Consider the following 25120-nt stretch of genomic DNA (forward strand, 5'->3'; position numbering starts at 1 on the left):
GGGTTACGTGACGTCATCACATGCCTGGACACATTCAACCTCAAGATTAGTGCAGCGGACTGTAAAACATCGGGTAAAAGTGCATCTCTGGGGTTGTTTCTCAAAACATGGGTTTACGAGATTGCACCTATTCACCTACATAACAAGATGAGAATTGAAAGCAAACTGAATGTTAAATCAAAAAGCATGAAAGAGGGAGCTCTTCTTAATATTTTGACACCAAAATCATGTCGATACACCTTACCGACTGCGAGTAAAGCCACCCACGCTTTAACTTGACAGACTGTACATTATCGGAATGGCAGAGTTGAAAACTGATCCTAACCACAAAATAGTGCACATGCATAACATTTATATTTAGTAGAATAGCTGATAAACCCCGGGAGAATTGAACCCGATTTACAACATGACGAAGTATCACAGTCCCTTAATTACAACCAAAGATATGTTTACAAAAAAAAACGTACAAAACATTTCAAAATACTTTACTTCGCCATTTTTGTTTACTTTTCCGAACATATTTATTGCGGTTTTTCTTTTCTACCAAAGGACTGATTACACCGAGTTATACGCAAATCCCATTCAAGCATGCACATTCTTCTTCACATTTCTTTCTGCAATCATTCGATTTTAAGGGCATGCAATATTTATCATGTAAACTATATGATTTTCGTCAAGACTTTTTCTCTAAAATAATAAATATTTCCCTTTGAAATTTGAGAAAATGAACATTAACAATAAAACGAAAATTGGAGAAAATGATCATGAACATGAAAACTGACGTCTGCGTTGAAGCGACCTAATTAAAACAGGAAATATATATTTTTAATTATCAAGAATGAAAATAGTCTCTAGATGTTCGTTTTTATGTTCTTTAAAAATATTTCTCATTCTGGAGAAAAACTCGGAGAAACTGATATATCTCATATGGTAAGTACACTGTAAAAAAAGATTTGTGTAAAATTACAAAGTTTCGGAAAATTACATATTGTATCGTTGTAAATATCACACTTCACTGTGTGATTTTACAAAAGTTTGTGAAATTACATCATCCAGCGATATAAATAAAAGGACCCTCGAACAGCACTGTATCATTATACACTCGATAAAAACAAAATTACACATTCTCTCGAACGAACATTCCATTCAGAAGGGAAAATTCAGTCGCAGAATGTAAACATACCTTGCGTCGGTAAATCACTTTCCCGAGATTGAAAATTACATCGAGATTGTTAATTTTACCAAGATTTTTGACTTTACCCTGACGGAAACTGCAAGATTTTTTTATTTAAAATTAATTTAAAATTTAGATTTTGTTTCTCAATGCGAGGAAATTCACAACTATGTTCAACTTTGTTGACAGCTTTTACACAAAAATAAATCAAATTCGAGCTATTGCTAGTTTGTCTTTTACATTTTCTGCTATTGGAACGAAAGAATTCGGCTATTAAAAATGTATTTTTCATATTTTTGTTGCGGAATGCATGAACTTCAAAAAATACCCATAGTATCTTATGTATTTTAAGTAGGTGACTTAACCGGCTTGTGTTTCTTCAATCTACATGAAATTGTACGAACGCTGAGCTTAGCTTATTTTATTTTTTCACAGAATGGATTTGACTTTTTCGTATGTAAAATTATCAGCCGGATTCGAATATCACAAAAGCTTCAATTGCAAAATTCATCGCTAGGTGGAATCTTACAAATGTTCGTAAATTTACTCCGTTACACGAGGGTCCTTTTATTTACATACACAAGAGATGTAAAATTCATTAGATTTTTTTACAGTGTATCACGTGTAACTTTCATTTTTTCGCTAATCTCATATTAACACGAAATGACATATAAAGTTGAGTGCTTAGGAAATTAAAGAAAAGACACTAAGGAAAGTTTTTAGGGTGCTAAACGTTTATAAATAAAAATATTTTTTTTAGTACTTAAACCCTCTTTAGTACCTTTCTTTTATTTACAAAACTTTTATGGACATATGATAATATCTACTTATAATATGAGCTATATCAGTATCCCCAGTTATCAGTATATATCCCCCAGTGATATCAGTATCACATATCCTTAACTCTATACCTCATTTCGTGTGGAAATGAGTTTGGTTAAAAAAATTATGTTACATGTCCTCAGATAAATGAATTCTAAAAGCGAGTAACTTTAAGAACTACCTAAATTTGAGAAAATAAAAATGCAGTTTTATTTTGGAAGCATTTTAATATCAAAAGCATTAAAAGCGAAGATATAACTTGGTTTTTTTGCCGCAATGGTATCAAAATCGTGACGTCACCACTTAAGACAACCTCTAAAAAAATACTTAGGTAAGAATTTAGTGAATATAAAATTTAAAAAATACTTATCTATATATACGAGCAAAGCTCTTCAGAGGTTATGTCAGTACAAAGTGACGTCGTAAATGAACGATTTTTACACAATTACTTTGTGAAATTTAAGCTGAGGAATTTTGCTTTTCTACTTAAATACTTAAAGAGGTAACAGGTTTAGATCGCTTAAAACCAGGTGCTTTTTGTGCATTTTGGAGAAATAAGGTATTAAGGCAATGTTTTAAAACGTTTAAGATATATTTCTACACGCCTTATAAAAATCATAATTTAGAGTTAGGAAAAGTGGATTTAGGAAGGGCGGCGCGGACATCTTCCGTACGTCTCACTTTCGGAGGTGATGAATGTGTACACTAGAGCGTATCGAAAAAAAGCTGTTTGCTCGAAGTTCTAATAGGAATGAAAAACTTTCTTTTGCGAGTCAAAAACACACCCATAAAGATTCAAAAATAATACTTTAGTCTCCGCATCGTATATATAGCTAAAAATCACAAAAGACGAAACACTTCTTCATAATTTAACACAACGATTGTTGACTTTGAAGTTTAAAGAAAATATAAGAAAGTCGACTTTTTGAATATTTTCTTATAGTCACGGTAAATTTCTCGACTATTTGACCATATAATGTAATAATTAATTAATTTAAGGGTCCATGATCAAAACCTGTTAAATGTCATTTTTTCGAAATTGATTTTTTTTTGTATTTTCTGGAACATTTTTTGTAAGTAGTTATTATCCCGAAAGGAAAACGGCAAAATTCCTGTAATTTTTTTAAAATGGATTTTCTAAAATCGCATTTCGGTGTCTAGAGCATAGATCCGCGGTCTAAACATATTACCTGCTTATGGAGTCTTATGAAAAATCGGTGCTTTTTCTCACATTAGCTCGTAGAATAGGCCAATGAGACACATATCAGTGCTTGTGCAGTTAAGTGTATGCATATGTCAAAAGTTTGCTGCGGCTAGTTTCGCGTCATCTCCGATGTTGTTTACAGATCGCTGTAAAAACGAAGGTGAGTACGCCTTTCGATTACTAACACTTAACAAACTTGAAACACAACGCAGACAAATGCGAGCCCGGGAAAAACAATAGAAAACCAGCGACAGAACACTGCAGACAACAGGATTAGACCGCTGAAACCCTTGTAAATAACATCTTAAAAGGGTTCAAATTATGGGATAACGTTACATTTTGATTCAAATGTTATAAAACTAACGTATAGAATTTTTGTCCAGTAAGCAGACGAAAAACATTTAAAAATTTTTAAAAATATTGAAAATTGCAAAAATAACAACGATTTTCCTTCACCGAGTAGAAATTCTGAAATGTCAGTTAATAGGTTCAGACCACGGACCCTTTAATTATTAACAATTAATTATTTTTAATTATTTCCTGACCTTTTATTGTTGCAACATATTGTAAACACATTCGCATTAATTTATATCACACATTATATGAACAATTAGTCCAGAAATTTACCGTGAGTCAAGAAAATAGCAAAAAAGTCGACTTTTCTTTTTTATGAAACTTTAATGTCAATTGAGGAGGATAAACAATATTTTCACAGAATTATCGCTATACAGGTATAAATCGGCTTGCTTTGAACTATTTTTATTAAAGTAATTAACCGTTGTCGCTCTTGGTTTTCATATAACCAGTGCTTTCCAAAAACGCTTTATTAGCTGCCGTTCACGCGCTTAGCTGAAATGTTAAAAAATACAATTTTTTACATAAAAAGTTTGATTATATTCGGCTTTTCATATGTATATGATGCCTGCCCCCAATCAACAGCACTCGCTCCGCTCGTGCTCGTAACTGTCGGGGCGACCGTCTATAAAGAAAAATAGTATATACAACAAGGACAGGAGGTTGAACGTCCTGATCTGCGCGACATAATGCTCTCGGCGTCGCTTCAGGCATCATAGCGCGCAGTGCAGAAATTTCAAATTCAAAGTGGTGTAATCTACTATTGTCAGTTCCACCATTTTCGTAATTTTCATATTTTATTGTTTCTTAGATTCATCGAAAGCGTACGTTCATTAAAAATATGAGAATTCTGCAATTTTTATTTCAGGTAAAAATTGGAGGCGCTAGAATGTACACAAATTCACCACCTCCGGCAGCGCGATGGTCGGGAGATGTCCGCACGCCTCTTCCTAAATAAACCATTTTTAACCATAAATGCATTTCTTCATTTAAAGACATGTACAAATGTATATTAAAAGTTTTAAAAAGGTGGTCCCAATACTTTATTTTTCAAAAATGCACGAGCAAAGCCTGTTTTGAGACTCCAAAACCAGGTTCCCCCCCTTAAGTTCAGGAAGAATTAAAAAAAAAAAGTGTTAGTAATATCAAAATTTCCCCCTACATTAACATATACGTGTTCATTACTTGAAAATCTGATGTGAGAAAAGTGAGTTGAAAATTATATCAAGGAGAATGTGCCCTCTGCAGGCGGGTCTTGAGTTTACATCTAAAGGCAGGAGTGATTGGCCCCTCTAAAATTACTATGAAAAAAATAACTGAAATTAATAAAGTAGTTAAACTTAGAAAGATTTTTAAAACCAACTGAATCAGGTTTCGGACAATTAAACTCGGCGCAGATGTCGCCATACATTTTAGCGCCTTAGTGAACACGTTTTCTATAAATCTCTAGTATTCATGATAATCCTGTTTAGCTATTGGCTAAAATTGGTAAATGCGTCGAAGGATACACTTCTAACGCACATGCCCGAAATATAGACGAATAGCTGGTCGACATGAGTATTAAAAATGATAGAATTATAGAAAACGTACGGCTAACAACGCTAAAAAACCCCGAGTTGGATGGCTTTATGATTTCTTAACAGAAAAATAAGAAACAATGACTGTCAAATCAGAAAAAACTAGGGATTTGTTTATAACGAATCTCATTAAAACCCAGAGTATGATTAGTACAAGAGATCGGATCCCCATTTAAATCCTCGACTCTCATTTGCATCTCCCCTTTTTTAAATCCCGATACCTTTTAAATTTTTCTTTCTCCAGATGCTGCTTTGACCTTTGTAGTGCTTTCGCGTGTTTCCTCAGAACCGTTCTGGTAAGTCTCGTCAACCCAACGTGACATGACATTCTCAGCTTCTTGTCCGCCCTGAAATACAGATTTTTCGAAATCTTAAATCTCTTCCTACGCAGCGAGCGGCAGGATTCGGAATTCTCAGAATCCGAGTTATTTGGCTTTCGTTTCGACGTCTTTAGCTCTATAGAGTTGAACAAATCGGGACTATTGTCGCCCGAAGAGGAATTCAACAAACACCGCTTTGCCATGATATTATCGTCAGAGTCATAAGCTTTCATATCCACTTCTGAACTCGAATCGCTGGTCGACTTGAGCAAATTCTTCTTCGCTTTTTCATTCGCACTCTTATCGCTTTGGGATTTAGAAGTGCTTTCTTTGTCTGCAACTTCCAATTCAGATTCGCTTGAAAGGGTCGTCTTCTTCAAAATGTTCTTTTTTGAAGTTTCAATCTTCTTTATTTTTTTTTTATTTGGGACTTCCATTTCTTTGGAATTATCAGAGGAACTATTTTTATCTATAGTTAATTCTTCTCGTTCAATTTCTGAATTCTTTTCAAGTTCTTCACTCGGTTTCTGATTATCAGATGCACTTTTATTTTCTTCCGAGTTCTTAATTTCCGAATCTATTTTCGGGGATTCTGTTTCCAGTGTATCTTTCTTAGAGAAAACTTTATTTGATTTCACTGTTTTCTCGACGTCGTTTTTTTCAGAACCAGAAGTGTCTTTCTTCGAATCACAGTCGCTGGAGGATTCGAGGAGCATCTTTTTGGCTTGGAAATTCGAGTCCTTATCATTTCCAGACACGCTGACTTCTGGAGAATCTTCCTGGACTGGAGAACTCACATTTCCTAAGACTGTGCTGGCACTTTCAACGGAATCATCGTAAGATTTCGGTGTGCTTCGTTGCGCATCATCTGAATCTGAAAGAAGCAATTTTTTCTTTGCTTCTTCTTCCTCGGCATCGGATTTTCTTTCAGATTCGAGGTTCTCTTTCTTAGAACTTTTTATTTTCCAGGGAGTCTCTTTTTCAAGAGAGGAATGTATAGGAAAATTTCCATTTTGGATTTCTAGAGTGATTTCGTACGAATTACTTTCACACGATCTTTTACTTGAACTTCTCTGTGTCCATGATTTTCTGCATTCTTTCTCTAATGGTGATTTTTCTGTCGAGGAAGTTCTTGAATTTTTACCCGCTGATGATCTTGCTCTTGAGTTTCGGTTCCTTGATAATCTATCCTTCACAGATTTCATCCCTATTTCATCTTTCGAATCTTCGGAAACTTTCTCGGAGCTTCTTCTCCTCGTTTCATCTCCGGAGAATATAGCATCGCTATCACATTCAGAGACAACTCCATTCTGGCCACTTTCTTTCGTTACTTCCTTGCCTACTTTTGATTCTTCTCCCTGCTCGTCTTTATTAGAAGTAGAGCTATTCCTCCTTTTATTTTTCCTGATGCCATTTTCGGTCCTAAAACACGAACTAAAGTTCTTATACCAGGATTTGTAGGTTTGATCAATTTCCTTGCACTTCTCTGCGGTTTCTGTTTCAAGATGCTTAAGAATTTTTTCAAATCGTTTGGTCGTCTTAAGAGCATCGTCTTCCTGTATATTATCTTGCTCCAAACACTGCTGCTCACATTTATCTAGTAGATCGGAAAATTTCAAGAGGAGTGACTTTGCATTTTCAAAGAGTATCAAAAAGTGGGTTTTGAACCTCAAAGACGCTTGCTTCTGTTTCTTTTCGTGGGCCTCGTCACCGGAAATATCAACAGGTGTGACTACGAGTTCTTCAACATTCCGAGTGTAGAGTTTTCGTCTGTGTTTAATTTGAGGCTTGGAATTTTCTTTGTTCCGGCGTTTTGATTTTTGGAAGTAAGAACTTGAATTGCTACTTGGGCTAGGAGACTTGGTAACTTTTCTGGAAGATTCTTTTTTGGAAATTTCCCTATTTTGCGAGGGTTCAAAGTCTTCAGAGAAAGACGTGGAAGATGTGGAAGAAAGTCGACTTTTTTTGGAAGTTTTATCAACGCCTGTTAGGTAAATAGGCCTAGAGGCACTCGTCGAGTTTTTTTTGTCCTCTTCGCTGTCTTCACAAAGAAAATTGAGAGACTGTAGAGTCTTTTTGGATTTTCGCAACTCTCTTTTCAGAAAAGGAGAGTTGGTTTTGGGATGTTTAATACGCCCACTGGTCGGCTCCTGGCTTCTCTCTCGGGAGACATGTCGGAACTGTTTCTTCCTTCTGAAACAAAGTTTCAATCCTGAATAGTCTGATGGCGTCGGACGTAGCATGCACATCTTCTATTCGCTCTTCGATTGTCGATTCTTTCTGCTCGAGAAATTTCGAGATGTCGAGATATTTCAGTCGATGTTACGGCAACGAGATAGCTTTCGAGCTCTGGATGGAATCTTGATAAAAAGTTTCACGGATAATTTCAACGGCGTAATTAAATGCGTCGGTTACAGTTACCATCTAGGTATTATTACGTACATGGAAGACATTACTACAGAAAGAACTACAGGCGGAAAAGCGAATAAGAATATGCATGGCGACGCCTGGTTTTAAGTATTAGTTCACTTAAAAAACTAACTTATTTATCTAAAATTCTTAACACTATTGCAACGCACCTCATGACCTTAGGCTTTTGCTTCTAGTCCGGCGGACAGTGAACATTTCTAAGGTAAACTATACAAGACACAAAAAAAGGTAAAAGAGATACAGGAATATTTTCAGCTACTTCATTAAAATTATTTATATTCATCATATGATATATTTTTATCTTTACACATCTGTAATTATTTTTGTTTTACCAACGTCATAATCGACATTTGACCAGAGTTGTCACATTTTTTTTGTAAAACATATGTATAATTTGTTTCTCCGAGGGCTGTTTAGCCCTAGGAACATGATAAATCAATTCTAAATTGGTGGGCTCGCTCTATGAGTGACTACCACCTTGAGGAGAGTCTGAGTGTACCAGCCACAACGGCTTAGCCGACAAATGCCAGATTGGAACGCTTGAGGTTCCGGGTTTGATGCTTCTTGGGTCAGTCTTTTTTTTAATTTTTACGATAGCAACAGTGAATTTCTAGTGTCGAAAATATAGAAAATAATTGTATTCGCATTTTACAGTATTTGTTTCAGGCATGAAATAGAAATATAGTGTATCGTGAAAGTATTGTTCAACCTTTCAACTTTCTCTGGATTCTATTTTTGGAGAGGAATACCAAGAGGTAATTTGTTTGTTCATGTAATGTTAATCGCAAAGAAAAAACGAAATTATAACTGCGCAGTGGTTACAATTTATAACAATATATAGTTATAATTTTTATAATATTATATTAATATACTAATATATTTTGTATATTATTGTAATAATATATTAATATATAATATACAATTTATAATAATTTTGCAATAATTATTTGATAAATCATAAACCGTAAATATAACGAAAGTTTCACATATACTGACTCAACTGGCAATGAGTGGCGTAGAAATAGAAATCCAGAGAAAGAACACACAAGCGACTGTCGACAGCAATGCAACTTTTCTTCCTGATTCAGCGCGCGCAGTGAATGAGTTCTGCCAATGCTCACTTGCTGCCTTCAGCGTGCGTATTCCAGTTTAAAAATGAAAATGTTGATTCATACAGGAAAAATTCGTTTGAATACACTTTCATTAAAGGAAACCCCAAACACGAAAAGTTTGTTCGAATACACTTTGATGAATGTTAACAAAATTTACACTTTAGAAAATTAATGTTCTTGGTTGAGAAAGTATCTTTTTTGCAAAAAAAACTCTATTTGTCGGAAATACAACAGTTTCGTTAAAAATTCAACGATTATGTTGGAAATCCATCTTTTTTTGATGAATTCAGCCCTTTTTGAGCACAAAGAATCTAATTTCAACATTTATACAAATTTGCAGAGTCTAACAGCAACGCTCAAAGTCACCAATGATTATAAAATGGCATTAGATAATAAAGAGATCACAATTGTTGTATTATTCAATTTTTCCAAGGAATTTGACACTGTAAACCACAAACTGCTCCTGCTTAAGTTGAAGTCATTTAGACTGTCATATATGGCAATTAGTTGGTTTGAATCACACTTGAATGGTAGTTCCAACGAGTTAAAAATAGTAGAGGCAAGCGATCTGACTGGATAGAGGTAGAGTGTGGAGTTCCTCAGGGTTTCATACTTGCTCCTCTCCTTTTTGACTTGTATACCTCGGACCTTCGTAGAGTGCTGCAACACTGTAAGTATCACAAGTATGCTGATGAATTCAAACTTTATCTTTCGGGTCCCTATCCTGGAAAGAGCAGGTAAACGACATCTCAAGGAAAACATTTCGAATTCTGCACCAGTTTAGAAGAAACAAAGAATCCTTTCCTGTTTCCACTCGTATACTTCTGGTTAAGAGCTTGACTTTGCCAACTTTGATTTTGGTTGCATAACATATGATGACATAACAGATGAGCCTAATTCTAAGCTTGAGAGAGCACTTATAGACCGTGGGCTCACAACGTAAATGGGACCGTGATACGGATAAGGCCAATTTTCACATGAGATGTTCTTCTGATGATGAGGAACGTAAAAATGGGTGCCTGGCAGGTGTGAGTGGATGCGTTTACCTGTGGCGACCTGTCAAAGGTGCGAATTTTTGGCAGTTAACTAACGTGACTCGGATAAGGTTAAACATTGGTGTATATATAGGGGCTGACATTAGAAATAGCACCTGCGCATTGCCAGGCACTTACCTGTATGCAAAAGTGTTGCCAGGCGGCTTCCAAGTCGCCGGACATTCAGGTGAAATTTCTTGAAATTGATTTTACAGGAAAAAGTTTGAAACAAACGTTGGCCCACTCCCAGAGATGCATATTTTCATTGGTATATCATTTTTTGATAAAATTGATTTATTTGGAGAAAACATCCATTAAAGAAATACCATAACGAATAAGAAGTATTTGATCAAAATTTTAATATTTATCAAGTTATTCGCATTTTCCCTTTTTTCCCCATTTTTTCTCTCACCTACTGTATCTATAGCAATTTAAAAGAAAGTGTGCTCAAAATTAGGACACGAATAAAGTAAGTCTTGTGCAAAGAATTGGCATCAACCACTTTTAGTTAAAACAATAACTTATTCTGCTATAAATAATCATAATCAGTGTCACGTTCTCAGCTACTGATTATCGTAGACAGTTGTAATAAAGGTGAATATAATTATAAAAATTAAACAACAAAACCGCTTTACTTTAAAATATCCATTACCACGCTGGGTCTGGGAATCTTAACATTCGTCACGGTAATAAAGGTCGAACGTATCTCAACGACAAAACATAAACTTTAACTATAATAAATAATGGATATTTTAAAGTAAAACGATTTGATTGTTTAATTTTTATAATCATATTCACCTTTATTACAACTTTCTACGATAATCAGAAGCTGAGAACGTGACACTGATTATGATTATTTATAGCAGAATAAGTTATTGTAAGGATTGTAAGGAAAAGGGTGCAAGAGTGTGTTGTTAATTGTATAAATGCAACAAAAAATGCCCACACCTGGAGCACCACTGAGGTTTTCCTGATCACACTAGTTCTTATGAATCCTGATCTATTTGAATGTAATTCGCGTACACGATAAACATGACAGGAGGTTAGTGCATTTCCCCTTTTTATGCTTTAGGGCTATAGAATTTGAGCAGTTACCGCTTAAAATTCTATTTTAGTTATCATATCCATTTTCACGTAAACCTTTTACTACACTCAGGTTCTTTTTGAGAACAGGCATGAACACGCGTACGAAATAAACGAGTATCGTCTGCTAAGAAGTAACAACACTGAACAGAGTATCCAACCGAGTCTATCAACTCACTTATTCAATTTACGAGAATTTAAATATGCCTGCACTCATGAAACTGAAATATTTGTATTATACTCCCATTATATTTCCATTATATTTCGTTTCCATTTTGTGCGTCTTTTACAAAAACAGCTTTAATTTTAATTGCGTCAAATCTTTAGAAAACAACATATCAAACATTTATCCATAAGACGCAATGCTTCTTTACATTGCCGTTAGTTCATGGTCAGCCACCACAGCGCTACCGTCTAAGTGCACATAGTCAATAGCCTTTCCGAGAATTGAGGCAGCGCCGCGGATACGAGTAAAAGAAGATGCGGGGAATGTGCGGTCGTTAAACAAACGTGAACAAAAGCGTTAAGCGTAACACCACTCACAAAAACCTGACGAAAAGTATCACGATAAGTTAAGCGCTGATGAAGAGTAGCATGACTCGCTGTTGCTTATAAAATTAATTAGTTCAAATTTATGTAATAATATATTGTCAAAGTCTATTATCAATACCAATAATTTCAAATAAGAGTCCGTACGTTATTTAAAAACGTCAATTTGACGAGTACTTGATTTGAATAACAAAACATCAAACGGTATTATTTAACGTTTTATTGCAGCAAAATTAAATCTGATGTTAAATTTAGTCTCTGACATACATCTTTTAAATATATATTTTTTTCCTACAAAATTCAGATTACATTAATTCACAGATAAACAAATCTTAAAGCATTTTTAAATATTTTAGATAACATTATAGAAGTATGTTTTGAACACTCAGGAATCGATTTATGATGTTTTAAGAACAAGGATGTGTGTTTGTGTGTGACGTAAAAATACGTACACTCGATGTATTTTAAAGTTATAGGGCTTTTTTTCGCCTTCGAGTATCAAAGAAATTTATATGATTTTTATTTTGATTGGCCCTTATTTATGGCTCAATTAAGGTTTTTTCTTTTTATCCTCGTGTGACCCGAAACGATCACACGAGGAGGAAACCACCTTATCGCACATCATGTCAAAATGCACTATTCAGATGATGCGTTAGGAGTGGCTTGCCTTTACGTACTACGCTATGCGCAAACCCGCTACCACCCCCATGGAAGATAGCTCTTGCATTCGCAGCTAAAGTAAAAATAAAAAATAATGAATGAGTAACAATGAAAATTACAAATTGTAACTGTCAGAAAAGACATTAAAATCATGAATTATAAAATGGCAATGTAACCTATTCATTAAAAATTCTAGCATTTTTAATAATAATAGTATTAATAAAAAAACTAATTCATACAAGTTTTGTGTACAATTTTTTATTAATCCAGCTTTTTATTTTCGAAAGGTTTTTATATCGATAAAATTAAAAAGCTTTCGTGGTTCCTATTCAAGTGAAATCTCTGATTTTCTCGTTCTATTTCAAAAGGTATTTCGGAGCAAATTCAACTCAAAATAATTATTTTTGTACAACTTACAGTTTACGCATTTAAAATTTTTTCTTTTGACTGCTGATCTTACAAGGAGTGAAAATCTGATATGTAAATGCATGTTAACAATTCACTTTTTTTCGTTTTATTACAGAATAATACTTTCTGACCGGCGGCAAGAGGTGGTTTTTTACCTCGCCTGAGGTCGGAATGTTAGAAAAGGTACCACAACACCTGTCCAACCCTTTTACAACTTTTAAAAGCATCAAAAAAGTTCTAATACTCATTTTACCCTTTATCAGTTATGCTAAGTTTCGCCAGCGCTGTTTAAATAATCCTACTCTTCGTCAGTGATGTATTAGTTGTGCTAGGATTCATCATCGCTCGCCGCGTGGTGTTACTTTTCGTTAGCGTTAAGCGAGTTGTGCTACGCTTCGTCATCGCTCCCCGAGTGGTGTTACTTTTCGTCCGCGTTAGCGAGTTGTGCTATGCTTTGTTACCGCTCGGCGAATTGTGCTTCTTTTCGTCAGCCACTGGCGAGTACTGCTATTATTCGCTAAGCTTTATGAACGGGGCTAGTTTTCGTTAGCCGGATTGAATCGTGTTAGACTTCGTAAATCTTTTTGAACGGTGCTAGTCTTCTTACGGGCCCTCGATATATAGACAAATTTTTCATAATATCGCACATAAGCAAATTTTAAGGCATTTTTAAATATAACTTCAGCTGATCTCTTTAATAACTAATTTGGAATATAAACAAATTTACAAGATTTCATTAAAACAAGATTTTACAGATCTTGCATTAGAGTAATTGTAATATCGTTAGTCCACTGGGCGTAGAAAGTTTTAGAATATGGTCGTAGATGACATATTAAATACACGTAAAACATTACGAAAACCAACAAAAACATAGCCTTTAATTGTAATGATCATCCAAATGCATAAATAAGTGCTGTGATAAGTAGCTTTGATCAGCAAAATAGTTCCGAGCTGATAATTATTTTCTCCAATAATGGAATTTGCACGTCAATATCGAAAATCAACAAGTTTCGGAGGTTATTGTTTCAGTTGTTGTAACTTCAAAGAGAATAAAACCCTCAATTTAAGTTTTCATAGAGTGCCGAAGCTTAGAAATGTTCAAATAATATGGTAAGACTGCCAATCTATCTTGTTTAACATAACAAAATGTTTTGATCGACAATGCTTCAAATTGTTTAAGAACTAGCTGATTATGTCAACTCCAATAAAAAATTTTACCCGCTAAAGATACAAATTCTAATGTAGTAAGGTTACTGTGATTCTGAAGTTAAAGCACTGGTTTGAAGGCACAATGAATATATTTCTATTTTTTCCAGAGTTTTTTATAGCGCACATTGTAATCACACTAGAATTAAGAATATTATAGCCTTCTATCATATTTCTGAATGCAGGTGTAGCTGTTGCGTAATTACACAAACTACTTAAGTCGAAAAATACCATTTTCTAAAGTCAAAAACACTTTTTATTTAAATTATTGCTACTGAACCATAATATCCATATGGCTTCTGCGGCCATGTTTATATGACAACGCAGCGCCTTTTTTTACGCGGGCGATGTTTTCATTCCAAATACGCTGCAAAAAAATAATTCACAATACACTATAGTTCTATATCATCTCTGAAAATAATCCTGTAAAATGTGAATAAAATTATTCTCGATTATTTCTACCCTATAAATTCACTGTCACTATTGTTAAAAATAAATAAAAATGAAAAATAAAAATAAACGGACCCAAAAAGAATCAAACCCAGAACCTCGAGTGTTTCAGTATGACGCCTTGTTCGCTACGCCATTGCGGCTGGTAAACTCGCAATCCGCGAGAGGCGGTAGTCACTCGTAGAGCGAGCACACCTCATTTTTCGCAATTTTGTATCTCGAAAACGGGGCCCCAATCGGACAAACGCTGAAAGTGGTTTTTTTCCGGTGAGATCTGAAAGAACACTCAAACGTATTCCCAGCGAAATCCTTCTGGGACATTACGCCATGCCTCCTTGTTAGTTGAAAAATATACACTTCAACTGAATAAGGATTCATATTTACCACTCTTGCTTAGCAAATATAACAGAAGTTCACATGACTTTCTGAAATCGTGCCTAAGTCAAAAAGACAAAGATCTCGACTGCCTTACACCCTAAAAACATTCCTTTGGACGCAAAATACATAAAAAAATGTCCTCGATTGTGACGCGAAATGTATACGAGGTGTGTTCAAAAAGTAAGGTGACTTTTCAATTTTCGTGGGCTAGGTACATTCAAGTTTTAAATTTTTTGTTTTGTTGTGTTGGTACAGTCGTCACGATCATATGTTCACAGTTTTGAGTACATAGCTCGTGTGGTTTTTCTGACAGAGGCGTAAAAGGTTAGAACGGTTTCGTGTGCTCGGCGATTTTCTTCTTTCGAAAAAAATGTAGCAAAGAGTTTGCATTAAATTTTGTGTAAAAAATGGAATCCAGTTCTCTAAAACTCTTGAAATGTTGACAGTTGCATACGGTGAGTCTACTCTGAGTAAAAAAAATGTGTGTAAGTGGTAAAAGCTGTTCCAAGAAGGCCGAGAGGATGTCGAAGACGAACCTCGCCCTGGACGTCCCAGCACGTCAACAACAGATGAAAACGTTCAAGCAGTGGAAGAAATGGTGTTAAAAAATCGCCGAATTACCATCAGAGAAGTTGCTGAAGATGTTCGCATATCGGTTGGCTCATGCCATGCTATCTTTTCGGACGTTTTAGGCATGAGATGTGTGTCAGCGAAATTTGTTCCAAAACTGCTTAGTTTTGATCAAAAGATCCATCCCATGACCATCGTTCAGGAGATGTTGAATGAAGTCAATAATGATCATGATTTTCTCAAAAGGGTTATAACTGGGTATGAATCGTGGGTATATGGTTCTGACGTCGAAACTAAAGCCCAATCCTCTCAGTGGAAGCATCCTGAGTCTCCAAGACCGAAAAAGGCACGTCAAGTTCGGTCAAATTTGAAGGTTTTTCTCACTGTCTTCTTTGATTATCGTGGCGTAGTGCATCAGGAATTCTTACCACAAGGTCGTACGGTCAATAAGGAGTATTACCTTCAAGTTATGCGCCGTTTGCGAGAGGCGACACGCAAAAAACGTCCGGAACTTTGGAAAAACAATTCGTGGCTTTTGCATCACGATAATGCACCTGCTCATTTATCGTTGCTTGTGAAAGATTTTCTGAACAAAAACAGCACTACAGTCATGCTTCAGCCTCCATATTCACCGGATTTGGCCCCCAGTGATTTTTTTTTTCCCAAAACTGAAGAGACCCATGAAAGGACATCGATTTTCAACGATTGAGGAGATAAAAACTGCATCGCTGAAAGAACTCAAGGCTATACCACAAAATGATTATCAGAAGTGCTAGAATGATTGAAAAAGGCGTTGGCACAAGTGTATTATATCTGAGGGGGATTGCTTTGAAGGGGACAACATAAATATTGAGCAATAAATGAATATTTTTTGAGAAACCCATAAAGTCACTTTATTTTTTGAACACACCTCGTAATTGATCACCTCATCCACCAACCTATTCTAATATCGGGACAAAGTCCTGACACTTGGAAAAAAGTAGCTCTACATCAGTGAAAAAAATCGCACTGAGTTCGCATTTAGCAAAACTGATTCGAAATCTTTTATCTGTTAAATGAAGTTTCTCGTACCTCGGTGAATTTTTTTTTTCGTAAGAGCAAAAAATGTGGAGAAAATTTCTGTCGACGAAGCCTAGATCTTAAAAGTTAACTTTCATCTATTCCTTTAAGTTGCAAAAAGTCCTGGAAAAAACGGAAGAAATTCAGGAGAATTACTTGGCTTTTTGTAAACGGAGCCCAACTTTGAAAATTAAAAATATTGAAAATTGTGTAAGTATACTGTGTAAGTATACTGATAAAGCTCGAACGAATACAAATTCGATAAAATTGTATATTTACCTGTAAATTGAGTTCGCATAATTTGGACCCTTATGAGCTATGCTAAAGTCTCTTGAAGGAATAGTGTACAGGAAAAAAAGGTTGAAGGGTGTCTCCATTGCCTGGCCGCTCCTGATCCCTCGAAGGCTTGAGAAAAGGGGTCTGCTTCAGTAATGACTTTTCTCTCAGTTTCCCGTCGAAAAAAATCGTAAATCTTGAAGAAGGCCGGGCGATTCTAAGTCACGCTGCATCTGTGGCATGTGGAGACCCCTCAAGAAAACCCCTTTTTCAAGTCTTCGAGGGTTCAGAAGCGGTCAGACAATGGACACCCTACAACCTTTTTTCTTGTACACTATTCTCTCAAGAGACTTTAGCATAGCTCATTAAGGTCCAAATTATGCGAACTCAATTTACTGGTAAATATACAATTTTAACGAATTTGTATTGGTCCGAGCTTTATTATACTGATCGCTTTCCTTTAGGTCTTGATTCGTCTCCATATTTCCATTGAATCCGGAGATAATTTTTTCTTATATTTACATTTCTGGTGACCACAATTTTAAATATGTTTTAATATTCAAAGTTGGGCTCCATTTACAAATAGCCAAGTAATTCACTTGAATTTTTTCCGTTTTTTCTGGGCAGTTTTGCGACTTTGGGAACATATGAGTGTTAACTTTTTAAATATAGGCTTCGTCAACAGTAATTTTCTCCACACTTGTTGCTTACAAAAAAAATTTTTTTCTTACACCGAGATATGAGAAACGTCATTTAACAGGTAGAAAGCTTTTGAATCAGCTTTGCTGAACGCGAACTCAGTGCGATTTTTTCACTGAGATAGAGCTACTTTTTCCCAAGTGTCAGGCCTTTTTTTTCTCGATATTAGTTTACGCGAAAAATATTGTAACATAAATTTTTTTTACCATCCAATGAAAATGATGTCCCCAAGATACCTTTAAGGAAATTGAATCGCCTATATTTTAATCATAGGTAATTCAGTCAATTTTATTCCTCATCATATGATCTGCTTTCATCAATAAAATTCTAGTATAATGAAATATAATTGTAGTAGTGACGTGATACCCACTTCCGTCGGATTCGCGAGTGACATGAAATATTGATTATAATCATCTCCTGATTCCGCATCGGCGTGATTCTCCTTTGGGATTTATGGCGTTTTTGAAATATAAGCGATTAATTACATTTTCATTCCAATGAATTATTACATTTCAGTTCAATATTTAAAAAAATGGTTCTTTTCATTTTTATAGAGAAAAGAAGAGGAATAAAAGTTCCCCTGAATATTTTTTTGTTACAAAAAAAGCGCGAGTAGGAAAAATAATGGCAAAAATGTATTCATTTCATCAATAGACCTTTTTCTCGAAAGGAAATTGTTGTAATATTAAACGCTTGAACCAAAACCGTTATTTACTCACTAATAAATATGTTTTGGTATAAAATAGACGAAAAATTAATTATTTTTATATAATTAGGCATCAATTTTTAATCAGTCGTTTTAAATTGACACAACTTTACAGGGAAAATTCATAAAAGAGACTTAAAAGTTTGAAAAGAGAATTGGAATCTATTCATAATAATAATTTAAAAAAATTGTATTATGTGTAGATTTAAGGTAGATGTTCCAGTAATCGTGAACCTTGGTTATAATAAAAAAATTAAATATGTTAATATAATATTTTATGATAAAACTCACTTATTAGTAACATTTTGCAATAAGAAATAAAAATTAAATTCATCAAAATTAAATAAATAGCGTCAAAATTGGCATCACGATTACTGTGATGTTTACCTTATCAATATTTATAGTTTACATATTTTTTCGTAGATCGCCTGTGAAAAGTTATTCCTGAATTCCTAGCCCAATGCACGTAGGTCAAACTGACAGGAACTTCCAGTAAGAAACCTTGACTTCAGCGCAAGTATTTTCGACGGTTCCCTTCTAGAGAAATTGTATTTTTAAGTTTAAGTTTACATTGAACATTCATATTTTTAGATTGCCAGTACTGAAAATACTCAACAGCCAAAGTTAGCCTCATGGCTATCGTGAAAACACGTTCCGTATCTTCACAAAATCTAACACCAATGATGCAAGTGAATTGTGCATTGAGTGATAATGATTTTCACGCCCTATTAATTATTATATTTACGGAATGCAACTTCGTGAATATTGTTTTCGCGGTTCTGGATCCTGATCACTTTATTAATGCACGATTTTACTTACATTACTGCACTGTAAAAAACAATTTATGGAATCTTACATCACAGGGCGATGTAAATAAATGAACCCTCCCCGAATAGCACGGAACGTGTAAAATGTCCGCTGCTTAGGAACGTTTCAAACAGAGATTACCGTTATTGCTACTATTATCAATAAATATGACATAACCCGTACTTGACACATCAAAATCGATGTCAGTTTATAATATGTATATAATATCATAGTATAGTATATGTGGTACTAAAAACTCAAAAATGAAATCCACTTTCCCTATCTCTTTCGGTTTACGAGATAATTGTTGTTAAGAATAACAATAACAGAAAGTTTCCTTAAGGTCCCGGTGGAACGTTCCCACACGGCGGACATTTTACACGTTCCGTGCTATTAGGGTCGAACGTAACGAATTTTTAAAAAATCTACCTTTTGCGATGAATTTTGCAATTGCTGCAGTTGTAATATTCGAATTTGGTCGGTCACTTTACACACGAAAAAGTAAAATTCAATCCGTGAAAAAAAATATTAGGCGACAGGATTCGAACACTCGAAGCTGAAAATCAGCATAATTCCATGGACACTAAAGACACACAAGTCGGACACGTTACCACCTACCTAAAACTCATAAGATACTGTGGATATTTTTTTTTGCAGTTCATATTCCGTAAATTAAATATGAAATATACATTTTTAATAGTCAAATTTTTCCGTTTCGTTAGCAGAAAATGTAAAAGGCAAAGTAGGATTAGCTAGAATTTTATCTATTTTTGTGTGAAAGCTGTCTAGAAAGTTAACTATAGTTGTCAATTTCGACCCGCATTAACAATGAAAATGATCGAAAATGCTAAAAAATTAGACCACGAACGCATCGATAAACAACGAAAACGAGAGACGCTTACCTATTCACATATTATTCAATTACTTCAACCGCCGCGCCGGGTCGTAGAAGGGCACATAAAGTCTGATCGCTGGTGGTGGGAAGGCCTCTCGGTATTTTGAAAAACATTTAAGAATTTTAATTTTTTTAAACATATATTTATATTTTAAATTTAAAAGCGAATCCTTTTTCCCCCATAAAAAAAGTCGTAGCTCTGTTCGTTTTTGAACTAATTTCAAGGAACACGAATTTTGAAAACTGAATAAATTCCGCTTTTTTCACTTCAACTCCCTCTAACTCACAGAATATTAAAAACATTACTTCAATTTGGAGGAATTATAGTTAAAACTATACTTTAAACGGTAGAATATAGTTTAAACTTACGTTCTGTTATAAAAAAAATGGTACTAGCATTTTGCTAGGTAAGTATACGAAATGGTTCACTTCAATTACACAGTGTTAATAACCTACGATAGTTTTATTCCTTCGAGCAACACCGCGAGTACATAAATCAGAGGCGGCTTTTAGCGGGAAAGAATTACTACGAATCTAGAAAACCCAGGAATTCTAAGAATCTAGAAAAGTTGGAAATTGTATTTTCGAACATCAATAAAGAAAAAAGAAAAACTCAAGTCTTCTTGAAATTATATGCTTATTTTTTAGAGATGTGAAAACCGTAACTGATAATATTATATAAAAAAGCATAATAATTCAATCTGAAATTTCCTTTAAAAAATCAAAATCGAGGTTTTTACACCTTTTGATAGTTTTGAGTTGCTCTTTTTAATGAAACCATTGGAAAAAATTTCCGAGCGTTATTATTGCTAATAATTGAGTTGTTACGTTCCCAAAAAATCGGGCATTTGCTCGAGAGCTCAATATTTCGTGAAATAACTCTCACCACTTACCACTACATCTACGCGTCTCATCTATACCCCGTCCGTTAGCCGCATATACGAACTATCTCATTCCAAGAGAATGGAGTGGTAAGTGGAGAGGAGAAATTTTGTGAGTCTTCCCTCTCTCCTAAAAGTCGCTTCTATCGGGTCGACTTCGACCGCTCGGCCTGAAAAATTTCACTTTTCAGATTAAGCCTCCTTTCTTCGGTGCACGTCACAAATGATGTCATTAATTTTTTTTCTTAGAAGAGAAGATACAGAGAGTAGTTTTATTGTATATCAAAATTTAAAAACTTGTCCTGCTTTGTTTTTCGAGCATTTTCCTCTCAGTTTTCTTCAGTTTTTTTTTTAGTTTTTTTTTTACAACGAGGAATGCGTTTAGAAGATCTCATTTTAAATCACATACAACATTTATTTAGGTATATTTTCAAATTCACTAAATTTAATCACACTGTTTGATCTTAAACTCTTACTCGTACAATGAACAAATGTATTTTGAAGTTTTGTAAGTGCAAATTTATTTAGATTTTCTTTATTTTTTCTTTGAGGGCAAAAGGTTTTGTATGTGCTCACAAAATATTCAAAGAAAAATATGTAGAAGTAAAACATGTAGAAGAACGAGAATGAAAGAGAGCATAATTATTATTATTGGGAAACTATGAACTACATACAAAAATGAACTAGTTCATACTTGTTTATTAATAATTTTTTCACTCAAATTATGGAAAAACTGAAATATTTTACATAAAATTTTTTTACGCTTTATTAACTGATTAGGTAAACTTTATATTGTCTTGAATGAATGTTTAGGGACTCATAGAATACAAACAATTTGCTCATTAGTCCATTTATTTGTTATAAACAGGTTTTATGAACAAATTGCCCAATAATCTTATCATCGGTAAAAAAGTTTTCTGTTTACTAAAAGTGCTTCATATTAATGTAAGAATGATATATAATCACAAGAATAATTTTAAAGTTTACAATAACCATTGTCATAAACAATTCTTGTAGCAAAATATTAAAATTTCAGATTTTTTTAAATTATAATTTCCTTCAATCGCCAGAACGACTTCAGGTATTTCTTAAAATAATAAATATTTGATATTTGATAAAATATAACAATTTAAGTTTTTATAAACAAATTAGAAAAACAAATTCAAAATTTTGGCACTTTCGCATAGAAATTTTTTTGTTTTTGCACTGGAAATGTTTAAGCTATTGAATGAATGACTGCTAGTCACAAAAACATTAGAAAAGTAAACAATAAGAATTCTTATAAATAATTCTCGTGATAAAATATTCAAATTTAAGGTTCGACAATCCCTAGAGCTAGATGTAGTTGCTCTTTGTTTTTAGCATAGACCTTAAGATCGTCCATGTAAAATACATGAGTGACCTTGTACTTTCGATCTGAAGGTTTCCCGCACAAGTACCCGTGCGAATGGCGAAGTGCTAGAGATAGTGGCAATAATGTAAGGCAAAAGAGGAGTGGGCTAATGGTGTCGCCTTGAAAGACACCTCTCTGAAAGGTGACCTTGTTAATTGTCACACGATTTTTTCCAGATGAGATAGCAAATCTGGTTTTCCAAAGCGGCATCAATCTCTCTATGCACCTAACTATTTGCGGATGAACCCTTCAGATTTTCAAAAGACAGATGATAAGTCTATGGGAGGTCGAATCGAAAGCTTTCCGATAATCAATCCAGGCCATCGATAGGCCACACAGGTTCAATTGCCCGTACAATCCTATCATTTAGGACAGCTGTGAATATCTTATAAAGTGTGTTCAGACAAGTGATTGGCCTGTAATTCTTCGGGTCAGCTAAGTTGCCTGTTTCGGCAGGAGTATTGTGCGCCCTTCCACCAACCACTCCGGAATAGGCTCTTCCGACTTTAAATATGAGGTGAAAATACGAGCCAAATGCTGATGGGTTGAAAGAAACTTCTTCCACGAGAAGGTTTTGATACAATCTCGTCCCGGTGCGGAATAGTTCTTCATCCCTCTTAAAACTTTTTCCACCTCCTCGGTAGTGATGGGTGGGCATTCTTTATCAGGTGTTATGAGGGCATCACATAGCTTCTTGAAGCTATTTATATTTTCTGAGTCTTCGTCCAGTCTATGCTGCACTTCGTAGACTTCTCTCCAAAATGCTTCACCTTCCTCTGGTTTGGGTGGGTGTTCGACAGTAACCGGAGGGTCTTGGAAGAGTCGAGATGGGTCAGAGAGAAACTGTTGATTTTCTCTGACCCACCTTTCCCTCCGCTCTAGACTTCTCTTAGCGTCAGATAGTATCCGTATTCTCTCAACAATATGCTGCCTGATGGTCAGCAGCTTTGACTTGTTAATTCTGTGATAACGGGTCCGGAGTTCGCGCGCGAACTTTTGAACCTTGGCGGTAAAATTCCTGCCAGATGTGATGTAGTCAATCACACACTGAATGCGGGACGCGTACTTTCTTGCCCAGCCTATCTTTATGGAAAGTTGATGCATTCGTCTATTGGTCTTATGATCAACCGTTGGTTTTGTTTTACGGTTCGCATCGACCAAAGCTCTCGCTGCATTATACACACAATAATTAATAGCCCAGAGGTCGGATTCTCCGGAAAAATGTCCACGAAGCTCGTCATCCATTTCAGCCAGATCTTTAGGCTTGAGAGAAACTTTGGTGTTGATGTTTCTCCGGGTCATAAAGCATCGCTCTTTCTCTATTGGATGCCTGCCCGCGGTTGGTCTTAGTGTCGCCTCTCTTTCTTTGTTGCCGGTTTGCTCTAGCTGTGGTAGAGTAGGCGTTTCGCTTACATATCCCCTTTTTCGGAGAAGTTCAGCATGGTTTCGCAAACGTTGCTGCGAAAAGTGCGATAGCTCCGGGTGTTTCTCGCACCACAGAACATGCAGCCGTTCCATGTAACCCCATTCAAGGGTCACACTCGCATCGTAGCACTCTAGCAAGTCGTGATTCAGTCGCTCCGTCCACCTAAAGGTCGCGAGATCCCGCCGATCCATCGCGGTATCTCAGAGTCACCGTTCTGGACACATCACCTAGGTGCCATTCAGCTTTCAGCACGGTTTTCACATCTCCGCTTGGGGGTTAATTCCTTCGGGACCACCCCTGGACAATTGTCCGCGACTGCCTATTTATTTTTGTAACCATATTCAGCAGAAACCCTTGGTACAGGGATCCGCTATCCGCAACCAGAGGACGCGTTCGGTGGCTTTGTCGCAGGCCCTTCGATTTGATTCTAGAGGAATCAAACCCGAACCAAATATATATAAGGGTATTCTACGTCAACCGGATCAGTGCTGCCGCTAAAATTTGACGTGACGAAATAATATACATTAGGGCTCATTTTATAGCTTGGACACAAAAATAAAAAAAACCGTATGCGCCTTCACAAAAAAGCAATATGGCGGCATCAATATGGCTGTCAAAAGCTCAAAAATTTCAGGGAATGAACCAAATTAGTGCTGTCACCAAACTTTGAAGCGATGAGAAAGTATGTATGAGGGCTCACTTTGAGTCTGTGTCTCTTTCCTACAAAATAACGTATGCGCCTTCACAAAAATCAAGATAGCTGTATCAATATGGCAGCCAAATCTATTTTTTTTTAAATTATGAATCACAAGAAACTTCAAACTAAGAGTCTTTCAACAAGAACAGTCGTACGTAAAACATTTCAAACGTAGCTACCGGAAGAAGTGATCAATAATCTAGCAAAATAAATTTAAAATTGCAAATTGGCGGAGCCAATATCGTGGACATTGCCCAGAAATCGATGTAAATGCTTTTACAAAAACCATATATGTTTGAATATAGATTGGCAGGGATTTGAAATGTCACTCATCTCAAATCTGATGTGAAAGATTCTATATTCTAAAATTGTGCACATAAGATGGCGAACAAGTGGCCGAAATTTGAATAAAATTTTTTAGGAACACTGGAACGGTTTGAAAATTTCGTTCATTTCCTGACATTTCTGAGCTTTTGGCTGCCATATTGATGCCGCCATCTTCATTTTTGTAAAGGGGCATACGTTATTTTGTAGAAAAGAGACCCAGCCTCAAAATTAGCCCTCATATATACTTTTCCATCGCTTTAAAGTTTGGTTACTGCACTAATTAGGTTCATTTCCTGAAATTTCTGAGCTTTTGGCTGCCATATTATTGCCGCCATCTTAATTGTTGTAAGGGCGCATACGTTATTTTATAGGAAAGAGGACCAGCCTCAAAATGAGCCCTTACACATACTTTTCCATCGCTTCAAGTTTTGGTGACAGCACTAATTTGGTTCATTTCCTGAGATTTCTGAGATTTTGTGCGCCATAATGATGCCGCCATCTTGCTTGTTTTGTGAAGGCGCATACGGCTTTTTTAAATTTTATGTCCAAGCTTTAAAATGAGCCCTTAGGCATATTATTTCGTGACGTTAAATTTTGGCGGCAGCACTGATCCGTTTGACGTG

General features: G+C 35.4%; 1 protein-coding gene across 5 annotated transcripts in view; it reads right to left on the reverse strand.

Annotated features, from left to right (window-relative positions):
• The window catches only part of LOC117173485 (transcriptional regulator ATRX homolog), a 241022-nt gene that overhangs the window by 109127 nt on the left and 106775 nt on the right, over positions 1-25120 (reverse strand). For 3 of the 5 annotated variants that reach the window (XM_033362091.1, XM_033362092.1, XM_033362089.1), the window contains one exon: positions 5353-7644. The exons of 1 other annotated variant lie outside the window; for it this stretch is intronic. In XM_033362091.1, coding sequence (XP_033217982.1) covers positions 5353-7644 — 2292 coding nt within the window. The remainder of the gene's footprint in view (positions 1-5352; positions 7645-25120) is intronic. One more of the 5 variants, XM_033362090.1, reaches the window with a different exon arrangement.

This window comes from Belonocnema kinseyi, chromosome 5 (assembly GCF_010883055.1).
Source record: "Belonocnema kinseyi isolate 2016_QV_RU_SX_M_011 chromosome 5, B_treatae_v1, whole genome shotgun sequence".
Classification (NCBI taxonomy): Eukaryota; Metazoa; Arthropoda; class Insecta; order Hymenoptera; family Cynipidae; genus Belonocnema; species Belonocnema kinseyi.